Here is a 13192-nt window from a genome sequence, read left to right on the forward strand (position 1 = left end):
TACATGACTTGATACAAGACTTACATGACTTGGTAGTAGAATAATCTTGACTTGGTACAAGACTTATGTAACTTGGTATTAGACTCACAATAACTTGGTATTAGACTTCCCTCAACTTGGTATTAGACTCACTATGTTGTTGTTGTTGTAGGGTTTAACGCCATTTTCATCACACAATAGGCTATACATGGAGGCCAGTATTAATGGTGGAGGAAGAACCCGGGAAAACCCCAGAAAGAACCAAGGACCCAATAGAAGCTACTGGCAATATATCTCACATACCCACATCAGCCAAATCTGAGACTCGAACCCATGCAAACAGAAGTGAGATGGCAGTGATCCGTAACAAAGAGTGCTTCGAACCACTAGGCCACTCTGGGCCACAGACTCTCTATGACTTGGTATTAGACTTACCTTGACTTGGTACAAGACTTACATAACTTGGTATTAGACTTACCTTGACTTGGTACAAGACTTACATGACTTGGTATTATACTTACCTTTAGTTGGTAATAGACTTACCTTGACTTGCTACAATAGTTACATGACTTGGTTTTATACTTATCTTTACTTGGTACAAGACTTACATGACTTGGTATTAGACTTACATGACTTGGTACAAGTCTTACATGACTTGGTATTATACTTATCTTGACTTGGCACAAGACTCAGTATCACTTGGTAACATACCTCATTTTCCAAATCCGAGTCTCGAACCCATGCAAACAGAGGTGAGATGGCTGTGATCCGCAACAAAAAGCGCTTCAAACAACTAGGCCACTGTGGGCCCCAGACTCTATATGACTTGGTATTAGACTTACCTTGACTTGGTACAAGACTTACATGACTTGGTATTAGACTTATCTTTAGTTGATAATAGACTTACCTTGACTTGGTACAATAGTTACATGACTTGGTATTATACTTATCTTGACTTGGTATTAGACTTACATAACTTGGTATTAGACTTACCTTGACTTGCTATTAGACTTACATGACTTGGTATTAGACTTATCTTTAGTTGGTAATAGACTTACCTTGACTTGGTACAATAGTTACATGACTTGGCTTTATACTTATCTTGACTTGGTATTAGACTTACATAACTTGGTATTAGACTTACCTTGACTTGGTACAAGCCTTACATGTCTTGGTATTAGACTTACATGACTTGGTATTAGACTTACATGACTTGATATAAGACTTACCTTGACTTGGTACAAGACTCACTATGACTTGGTAATAGACTTGCCATGACTTGGTATTAGATTCACAATGTCTTGGTATCATACTCACCATGACTTGGTATTAGACTTACATGACTTGGTATTAGATTTCCATGATTTGGTATTAGATTTCCATGACTTGGCCTTTGAACTTTAAACCCCAGAATCTAACAAGTTACTCAAGTGCAAGCCATACACATTACATTATCAAGGAATTTGATCTTGAACATAAGTGTGCAAAACTCCATTTGTTTGTCAAGTCACAATTTCCTTGACCTTTGACATTTTGTGCCAAAATCAAAAGTTCTCTCCAAAACTTCAAGTGCACACATTTTGGTCAAGATGCATGGTCCGAAATTCAAGTTATTATGCAAAAATCTTTCTTCTTCTTCCAGCCACAAAGACCATGACCTTTAACCTTTTACCTCCAAAATCAAGTTATTATGCAAAAATATTTTTTCATCCACTTAGTGAACATAACCTTTAGCCTTAAACTCCAATAACAGTAGAATTAAACCTTACCAAAAGAGCAAGCCAAATACAATCTTTGGTGAAAATACATGGTTGAAAAATGAAGTGTTTGCACATAAACTATTTTTATTTTTCACCTGCAGAGTCTCTGACCTCTAACCTTAAAATCAATAGGATTCTTCTTTACCACAAGTACATGACATCGAATAAGATCGGAACTAGTAGATCATGTAAAGCAAAGTTATACATAGATTACAGAAACGAGAAATGCAAAATATGGATCAATATATTAGGTGTATGAAAATGCATTGGCTTTTGGAAGGTGAATAAATGTTTTAAGTTATGGAAGATGAATAAATGTCATAAGTTTTCCAGTTAGCTTTACCTTCACACCAGACTCTTTTAGCGCCATGATTGCTTGTTCCAAGGGAATCCAGCGGGCTGGTTTTTCCTCCCCCCAATGCGACTGTTCAGATGCTAATTCAAAAATTCTTCTTTTCAGTGTTTCCAGCATAGGATCATTATGGGTGTTATCAATGGCAATATCATCCATCAGGTGGCGTATGGTTGGCTTGTCTTTCAAAATGTAGCGGAGGTCCTTAAAGTACTTGTCAATGACATCTTTTCGAGATTTCTGTAAATAAAATGAATTAAATTGTGGTCATTTCACATGCAGTTTTGTGAGTGTCATTTACATTCTAAATCAAGCATACTAATAACCACTGTTGCTTATTTATCAGCAACATGACATTCTGTGTATCAATCTATCTATTGTATACTACTCTATCAGACTGTTTACTTTTAATTGTCTGTCCCTCCAGATATGCCTGCACTTCTCTCTCAATCTATCCTAAATATAGTTATTACCTCCATATTTAAACCACCTGTCTCCAGAGACAACACATATCAATTATTGTATTATTTCATTATTCACCCTTTTTCCTAATTATTTATTTAAATACAGAAATTCAGTAATTCAGTACTAAATAATGCATTTCTACAAGTAATGAATTCTGTTGAGTTTCATTTTCATTTTAATTTCACTATTTCTTCCCTAAAATGTCCTAAACAATGGTCATGGCCAAATGATGTTGTCTTGTCAAGAGCAAATGCCTCTATAAAACTTTTCTTCATATCCTCAAATATAAGACAAAATAGGAAAATATACCAACTTTAAGTAAATCATTAATGCAAATTTTAAGAATTAAATTCTAACTTAATATACCTCTGAAAGCTTATCCACATGTGTGCCAACCAGAATCACATGAGGAATGTTGGCCTCAAGTGATGATGCACATGTGTGTATTGAGTTCATCCAAATCTCAACCAGGTCTGAAGAAAACAGAAACTACTTACTATGTCACTGTATCAAGTAAATAAATAATAATAATAATAATAATGATAATAATGATAATAATTTTAATTTCTAGATGAATTTCCTTATGGTCCTCCATTAATAACATAAATTACATAAAAACAAATTCAACAATGTTACATCAAGTCTACAAAGATACAATTAAAACTTTGGTGAAAAGTTATGTACACAGGACAGTTACACCCATTTTGGGGATGACTTTCAGTTCTGCAAGCAAATAAGTATGGAAAGATGCACATGTATTATATTTTACAACTTGTATGTATTATACCAAATATCTGACAGATTAGAATGTACAAAGCAAATATAAATACATTCTAATCAAAGATATAATCAGTTCTTTTTTACTTTTTTGATGTTCTCCACATTTAATGTAAATAAGCCAATATCCTTTATTTGAATACACATTATACATTAGTGTCAATAACCAATACCATTTGTTCCAATATGCATTATGCATTAGTGTCAATAACCAATACCATTTGTTCCAATATGCATTATGCATTAGTGTCAATAACCAATACCATTTGTTCCAATATGCATTATGCATTAGTGTCAATAACCAATACCATTTGTTCCAATATGCATTATACATGTAGTGTCAATAACCAATACCATTTGTTCCAATATGCAATATACATATAATGTCAATAACCAATACCATTTGTTCCATTATGCATTATACATGTAGTGTCAATAACTTATACCATTTGTTCCAATATACATTATACATGTAGTGTCAATAACCAATACCATTTGTTCCAATATGCATTATACATTAGTGCAAATAACAATACCCTTTACTTTCTTATGCCTTTTTTAAAACTTGTGTCAATATGTAATTTTAAAGTTTTTTTCAAAACAGCTCCCTAGAACTACAGTAGTCTTAGTTCATTACATACAAGCTTCAAGAGAAACCTTTCTCTCTAGCTCTTTGTGCACTCCCATTCTCTTGGTTTGTTATTCATGGCTAAAAGCGTCCTACTTACCATGCACTTTACATGGTTTTATCCCCTCCATATCAAGGAAACATTTGTCATCTTCTATGAGATCTGTGATCTGCCGATTGAGATCTATGACCAGGAGATACAGTGCACGACTCGTCAGAAATGTTTGATGAGTAGTATAGAAGGCATACTGCCCTGCAAAATCCCATATTGACAATGCTGCATATTTCACTGTATCCTTCTCTAGTTTGTCGGCATGTTCATTTATCAAATGGATGATTTCCATCACTGCATCCATCTTCTTCTCTTTCTCACTGGACTTTGGTTTACTCAGTGGAACAGTAACAGTGCTTTTTGTTTGGTCTGAATGTTCCACACCATGTCCACCATCCACCTTGGTAACGGACAATTCTGCTGGCTCGGAGTATTCTAATTTAACTTCTTGGTCTGGTATTGGACTAGTTGATGCATCATTGCTATGAGTTATGTCATCTTCAGAAGCTGGTTCCCTTTGGTAGATATCGTCTATATGACCTTCTTGTTCCTGGCTGACATCGGACTTCTGATCTGGTCCAGACAACAGTTTCATCAGCCGTTGAAGTCTGGACAATTTATCAGAATCTTGCAAAAGAGAAAGTGTAACATATCTGTCATATATATATATATATATATATATATATATATATATATATATATATGTGTGTTTATACACACACTGTCCAAACATTGATCTTACCACATCACATTGCCTCAAAGGATGTACCAGTGTGCCCCATTCAAATTTACTTTATAAATGTCACATATATAATGGTCACCTGGCATTAGGCAGTCAATGTGAGTTGGTTGGTTGTTTTGTGGCTTAACAACATTTCTCTGCAAGACAGGCTATATATATGGTGGCCATTATTGATGGTGGAGGAAGAACCAACAGGAAATTACTGGCAGCTTTCTCACTTAAACCCACCCAGACAGAGCTAAGATGGCAATGATCAGTAAAGTCAAGCGATACTGACTACTCTGCCAGTACAATTAAACTGAACTTTTGCTTTACAAGGAAATCATTGTTTTCATAAAGAAAATTCGTGTGAATCAATGTGCAAAACATTTATTATCTCATGCTTATGCCCTTTATCTTCTTATTTAAATCACAGGGTGTGGCATTAGAAATCACTCTTACGGCCTTTTTATCTGTCTGCTTAAACTGGCATATAACAGCATACTATTTACACAGCTTATGATTGAATAATGCAGAGTAAACAACTTTGCTGATAGTGAAACAAGAATAATAATGAGATAAACTTCTGTATAGAGGTCACCTATGTAATAAGGTAAATATTGCATTTTCTCGGGTGGTTACTTTTGACAGGTTATATATATATATATATATATATATATATATATATATATATATATATACCATGTCTTGATCTTGTCATGCTGGAAAACAAGTCCAAAAATGAGAATCAAGCCTGAGGCAGCAATTGTAAACATTTTGTTCAACTAAAAAGTTTATAAAGTTTGTGTGAACCTTAATTACTTTCAGTAATTTCAGATACAGTTCCAAACCCTATGTTGCTCAATGGATTATTGTTACATCTCAACTTGATTTAATCTATAAAATAAAAATAAATTCATATCGGCTGTCACAACCAGAGGGGCTCGTATCATTGCTTTTAATCTGCAAATCATATGTACTGTGTAATATAATATAGTACACGGGTGACTGATATTTAACTCATAAGCAACAATATGAATCTCCATGGTGGTGGCAGTGATCCTATTTCCCATCATGTGTACTGTGTAATACAATATAGTACACGGATGACTGATATTTAACTTGTAAACAATGATATGAATCTCCGTGGTGGTGGCAGTGATCATATTTCCATCATGTGAGGTGAACAAATCAACAAATGGTATCCAATAGGATCATATTTCCCATCATGTGAGGTGAACAAATCAACACATGATATCCGATAGGATCATATTTCCCATCATGTGAGGTGAACAAATCAACACATGATATCCAATAGGATCATATTTCCCATCATGTGAGGTGAACAAATCAACACATGATATCCGATAGGATCATATTTCCCATCATGTGAGGTGAACAAATAAACACATGATATCCAATAGGCTTATGGTCAATCTGTACTCAAGTTGTTTCATATCCAGTAGAAACTGATCGTTTCATACCCAGTCCAAATTGGTCGTTTCATACCCAGTAGAAATTGGTTGTTTCATACCCAGTAGAAATTGGTCGTTTTGTACCCAGTAGAAATTGGTCGTTTAGTACCCAGTAGAAATTGGTAATTTTGTACCCAAGGTGATGGTCATTTCATACCCAAGGTGATGGCCAATTCGTACCCATTATTGTACACAGTCAAATATACCGTATTCTCATATTTACCACTCCCTCTCTAATTGCAAATCTATATTTTGTCTAATAAACTGTTCCTGCCATACAAATTGCATGAGTAAAGCAAATCCCAAAAATATAATTGCCCAAGCACTGATAAACAGTTGTATTCTTTTCACTGAATAGTAGCGTCTTTCTATCTATCTATCTATCTATCAATCTATTTATCTATTTATATTCATCCATCCATCTATATTCACATTGCTAAAAAGGAAAATGTTGACCAGGTTCAACAAATCAACAAACATTGCCATTTTTCTTCGTTTTTATTCAGTAATGACTATCATGACGGAAAGAATTACAAATGTTTAGCAACAAAGGCAACTATAAATCTGGCAGTCTTTTAATAATGGGATGAAAGCATATAAAAAGGTGTTGCTTATTTAGGTTTGTCGTCTCCAATGACCAGTACTGGTATTATTGTGCAACTGTCGACTTGTTACTCCCTGGTACTCAAATTGTTGGCTATGGTAAACAATCCCGACTGACAAGAAACTGTTTCTGGACTGCCGGCCACAAAAACATACTTATGCAAGCGCCTTTGGATGCATCTACTCCATTCTCATGGAAGCGCCTTCTGACGCCTGTTGTAAACATCAACCATTTTGAGCAGGGTTTCGTAGCGCCACCTTCGGGAAAAACCCCCTATTAGATACTACATTCATTGCTGTGAATGACCATTACATCAGATCACTTGGTCGCTGTTTATGCTCTGGTCGAAATCTTCTATTTAAAGTAACTGGGTAGTATTCTCCACTAAGAATAGTTATGTCGGTCCCCGAGAATGCAGAGACTAACCTTTGAGTACAACTTAAATACTCATACGAATAAAGTAATGGACTAAAAATTATACATGTGCTGACATTTATCCTTTTGACGCCTCTACTCAAGTCGTATGGAAGTGCCTTTTGACGTCGGCTGTAAACATCAGCCATTTTAAGCTGGTTTTCATAGCGCCACCTTCGGGGAATAACATTCATTTCTGCGAATGACAAATATGTCAGGTCACATGGTCACTGTTTATGTACTGGTCGATATCTGCTATTTAAAGTAACTGGGTCATAATCTCCACTCTCCAAAATGGCGGTCACGGATTTCATTCAGTAATAATTAAGTTTTCATGATTAGAATCACAACTAAGAAAGATTCAATAACCTAGGTAAAGGCTCTGATATTGATGTAGACACAGATGAAAAACATTTTGAGTATGAGAAATGGCAGCTATGGTTGGTCACGCGACCTCACTAACATGACGGTGAACGAGTCCTCTCAAGATTTTAAAGCACATAAAAAATTCTTCCGTGATAAATAATTACACAGCTATAACAATCGGACTTTACTCTTAAATTTTTCCACATATAATAGATGTGTACCAAAAATGTAAAATGGTTAAAATTGCTGGTAAACGTAACATACACTACATTGCTTAACAGTTCACAGGCAGGCATATGTGTATGGGGTCGACTAGGTAACAGGTGTTCTTTTTATAGCGTGCTGCACTTTGTAACTATACTCTATGAGGTAAAGGGTTAAAAAATGTCCTCTAATGGATTTGGCTGTATGTTGATAGTAAAGAACTGGGTGATAGAAACACTTTTCTAGCTTTGTTCAGACAATGTCTGCAAATTCCTCTTGTTGGAGACAGGAAAAGTTGGCCACAAGGAAATTTTTATTATTATCTGAAAGCAAAATTCAAAGAAAGCCACCACTACCAGCAGGACCAGTCCGTCCAGCAGTGTACACAACCAGCCCCACAGACTACCAGTCCGCCTCACCGCCATTTAATACCACCTAACAAAGGTAATAATTGATTAATCAAAAGGGGAATAGTAAGTTTTTATTAAACCTTCAGGTACCTTTACTCTGTGCCGTTTTTCAAATTTCTATTAGCTCTACTTCAAATCTACTAAATTAACCCAAAATTATTCTAAACCATCACCGATGTAACATTTAAACTGGTTGTTGTTGTTGTGGGGTTTAACGCCATTTTTCAGCACACGATAGGCTATGCATGGCGGCCAGTATTAATGGTGGAGGAAGAACCCGGGAAAGGCCCGGAAAGAACCACCGACCCACGAGGAGCTACTGGCAAGCTTTCTCACATACCCACATTAGCTGAATCCTCGACTCGAATCCACGCAGACAGAGGTGAGATGGCAGTGATCCTTAACGGAGAGCACTTTAGACCACTCGGCCACTCCGGGCCCCTTTAAACTTGTAACTTAAATTAACATTTACCAAATATTAAATCATTCCTACCAGTTAAGAAAACTGATTGGAGAAGTTGAAATAATATTCTTTTAAAAATGCAACAGGCGCTAGGAACCATGCTAGCACCCACCTGGGTGGTATTCTTACATGGTAACAATTATTGTTAACCACTGAGATTTACCATCATGAGAAAAAAGACATCAATTCAACCGCAATATAATCAATTTCAATCTATCGTAAAATCTCTTAAATCAATATTAATGAAAACTGAATAACTATTTAAATAAAACACTAATAAGAGTATAATTATCAAACTTCAAACTAACATACAAAGTAAGTTAACTGAACAAAGAACATAAATTTTACTACACCTGAATAAACGAGACGCACGCATTAGTTTCTCAAGGTTACAGATTTGGCACCTTTTTCCAAAACATCCCCAGGCTATCAGATTAGACAAAGACGTAGGAAGGGATAATTGGCTCAAACAGTTGATATCGAGATCATAAACACTAGGTACCATACTAACATCCGCCGTAGCAGCATTACCTCAAGACAATAAAACTATTGTAAACAAAGTGATTATATCTGCATCGGGCCAGTGAAACATAAAACTAACCGTAACATACATAATTCAAATATTACCCTACCCTACATTTTATTAACTAAACCCAAGTAAAGACAATAAATAAATAACATATAAATACTTTAAAGCAAATTAATAAATAAATAACAAAACTTAAAGTATAAAAAAATTAAACACTCAAACATGTCTAAACCAGAACCAACATATAAAACCTCATTCAGTAATTTAACTTGGATAGGAGAAAAAACAACCACTCAGACAAAATGTCCAAAACCCCAACAGTAAACAGGACCCCTAATGACCCATGTGGAAGCCACCAAAAAACTTTGCCAAACAATCAACCCATAACATGTAGTGGGAGCATAGACACCAGCCCAACCACAACCACTGACACCTTGGTCAGAACATTAAATTTTACAGTCACAAGGTCACCCACCCCTACAGATGAACTCCCCCAAGCTAGCTCCATTTCAAACCTCAAATAGCAGTCCAAACTCAACTCCTCCCTTTATCACACAGGTCACTTTTCCCAAATTACACCCGAGTACAGGACCAGAAAATATTGACCTTAACGACACACTCCCAATTCTAATTAATGACTCAGCAAGGACAGAAATAACACAAGTCAAACCCTCGATAGACGAAATCAACCAAAATCTTTCATTAACACCCACTGGAAAACCATGAATCACAATCACAATTACCACAACAAACTTGCATAAGGAAACTGATAACCACACCCCAACCTACAAAATCTAAACCCCAGAAACCATGGAAAATCATACAGCAATAGAATCAATCTCTCAGTCAGCAACCTCACAATTTGACACAACTTTAAAACACAAAAAAAGTAAGGAAACCATTCATTGCAGCCAAACCCCAGGGCCGTCAAAAGACACCAAAACCATAGAACAAGAAAAACAAAGGGAAATGGCAGAATTCTTAGATAGTTTAAATAGTCAACTCTGGAACAAAAAAGTGAATAAACAAGTGACTAAACAAACATACTTAGGTAGAGGGAAGCTACCCATGAAGGAACTAAACAAAGAAATGCAACACACAACAAACCCACTAACACTGACTAACCATGAGCAAAATGAAACCAACATATCCATAAACAACACATACTAAAAGGAATTAAACAGGCAAACCCAAAATCAGAAACCATAAAAACAAAACCAATTACCAAAACACCAAACAGATAAACAGGGGACAAAATCAAACACCAAACCAGATCCAAAACCTACCCAAAAAAACAGAGCAAAACCCAAGACATAAGCAAAAGTTTCACTCCATCAATCTCACAATCTTTATCTCTAACAAGAACTCAAAATTCATCAACTTAAACCAGCAAGTAAATAATTATATGGAAATTGAACAAATTGCAAAAATTAGAGTTGCTATAACTAGACATGCAGCACTAAAAGGAAACATGAGAAGCAGGAAACCGACACTAACTGCAAACACACATGCTGAGATCAATCAAAACACAACCCAAAACAGTACGGCAACAGTATACAAAAAAAAGTGCTTAGGCTGCCCAGAGAACAACAACTCAAAACAATCAAACACCTCGAAGAAGACTTTGCATATTACGGGTTTAATATAAACAGGGTATACAAACTCAAGATTTCCTGAAAAAGGAAACACCAATTGCTATAATCAAATTCAATACCCACCCAAATCCAATGGTAAGATTAGGTCACTATGGAAAGCTATAAAAACTGGAAAACTACAAAAACAAACCACGCTTTTGTGGAAACTGCAAAGGGTGGGGCCACTTCACTGGCTCTTGTAAAAACAATTCAAAATGCGATCACTCTGAGGGCACACATAAAGGGCGGTGCAGGAGGAAAGAAATTAAATGTGCTAACTGTATAGGACCTCACTACCCTAAATCGTATGAATGCCCTCTAACTGCTTGTGAATTTGCTTTAGTACAACATATGGATTCAAACTACACATCGTATAAAGCAAGACTAAATATCACTCAAAATCTGAAAACCCAAACCCCTCAAAAAACACAATTCAGAACTGAACATTACCACCAAACAAAATAGAACCCCCCCCCCCAACAAAAAACACTCCCACTCAACGCAAATGCTTGATATTGTGGCAGTGGAACTGCCGCGGGATCATGAAGAATATACCCGACCTAATCCAAAAATAAACTCCGACAAACCTAAATCTGACATTATCTGCTTACAAGAAACTCATGTCTCTCACAGCACCCCCAAAATTCCAGGATACTCGACTGTATATACTAAAAATAGAACAAACAGAAAATGGGGGAGGAGCTAGCAACTTATATTGCTGACTCACTTCCAAACACCTCAGAAGTTACCCCAGATCAAAACCAAGACGCATCTGAACAAATAGAAATTCGAACCATCATGATTAACACTGGCCAGCGTACTATAAAACTGCTAAACGTATATGACCCAGGGGAAGATAATCCAACAGCAATCAATCACTATACGAAAATGACCACTGACAAAGAGGAAATATCTTATCATATGTGAGGATTTGCACATAACATAAGATGAGGAGGAATAATGCAAAGAATAAAGAGAAAACTACTTGAAAAATGGACAACCGAATCCAATCTAGTTATCCTTAACAATGGAGCAGGAACAAGATTAGACCCCATCAAAGGTTCACTATCAGCAATCGGCCTCACCATAGTCACTCCTAACATGGCAAAAATCTCAGATTGGGAAGTTGATCAAAGCAGCACCCTTGGAAGCGATCACTTCCCTATCCTAGTCACCCTCAATATAATGACAAAACATACCCAACTAACAATATACCAAGGTGGAAGTGTGACCAAACCGACTGGAATACATTTAAAATCACCATCTCTACAATAACTCTAGCAGATCTTTATAATGATAACATCGATCAATACAATCTAAATGTAATGAATGAGCTAATGAGGCAGCTAAAATAAGTATACCCAAAACAGGAGGACAACAACTTAAACCCACTGTCCCATGGTGGAATGAAGAAAGTAAAGTAGTTAAACAAAACTGAAAATAAAGGACCTTAATCAATTTAAACACATAAGGAACTCCAATGACTTTAGGATGTACAAAAATAGGGAAAAAGAAATGAAAATAATCCTAAATGCAAAAGAAAAATCCTTGCAAGCCTTCTGCTCTAACATAAACCTCAAAACCAACGCACAACAGGTATGGGACAATATAAAAGCAATACGGGGAAAAGCAAGCAACCAACTCCCAGACTGACTGAAAATCAAACCAACAAAGAAAAGGCAAACTGCTAGGCATCACATTTTGCAAGCATGAGCAGCAACTCCAACCATACCCAAAAATTCCAAAAGCACCGCCAAAACGTAGAACAAAAGCATCCAAACCTCTTCTCTCACCTAGGATCCAAACAATCCAAATTAAATGAGGACTTCACAATAGCAGAATGGATAGCTGCACTTGCTAAGAAAAAGGCAACCTCACCCAGAGAAGTCCAAATTGGCTATGAAATATACAAACACATCCCAGAAAACATAAATGAAATCATACTAGATCTACTTAATAATAGCTGGAGGAAGGGCCAACTACCTAAAAGTTGGAAAAAAGCTATCGTCATTCCAATACCCAAACCTGGCAAAAACCCAAATGTCATCAATGCATTTAGACCCATATCTCTGATAACATATGCAAAATAATGGAAACAATGATTAATGACAGAATAAATACGATCTAGAAAGCAACAACTACATTGCAGAAACACAAAGCGGCTTTTGCAACAAAAGATCCGCTCTGGACCAATTGTTCAGACTCGAAGCAAGCATCAAACTACCACTTAATGCAAAACGCAAATGCAATAGACATATAATCGCAGTATTTCTCAATCTAGAAAAGCATTTGATTTGGTCTGGACCAAAGGTCTTATTGCAAAACTTAATCTATATGAAATAACTGGCTGCATACATAA

The 13192-nt window shown here is 36.1% G+C and overlaps 1 protein-coding gene across 3 annotated transcripts in view; it reads right to left on the reverse strand.

Annotated features, from left to right (window-relative positions):
- LOC149789934 (uncharacterized) overlaps positions 1-13192 on the reverse strand; it is a 593258-nt gene that overhangs the window by 532672 nt on the left and 47394 nt on the right. For all 3 annotated transcript variants that reach the window (XM_089972007.1, XM_089972006.1, XM_089972008.1), the window contains 3 exons: positions 4062-4640; positions 2923-3029; positions 2083-2331 (listed from right to left, as the gene is read on the reverse strand). In XM_089972007.1, the coding sequence (XP_089828133.1) occupies positions 2083-2331; positions 2923-3029; positions 4062-4640 (935 nt within the window). The remainder of the gene's footprint in view (positions 1-2082; positions 2332-2922; positions 3030-4061; positions 4641-13192) is intronic.

Source organism: Sinohyriopsis cumingii, chromosome 10 (genome assembly GCF_028554795.1).
Source record: "Sinohyriopsis cumingii isolate HCF-2022 chromosome 10, ASM2855479v2, whole genome shotgun sequence".
NCBI lineage: Eukaryota > Metazoa > Mollusca > Bivalvia > Unionida > Unionidae > Sinohyriopsis > Sinohyriopsis cumingii.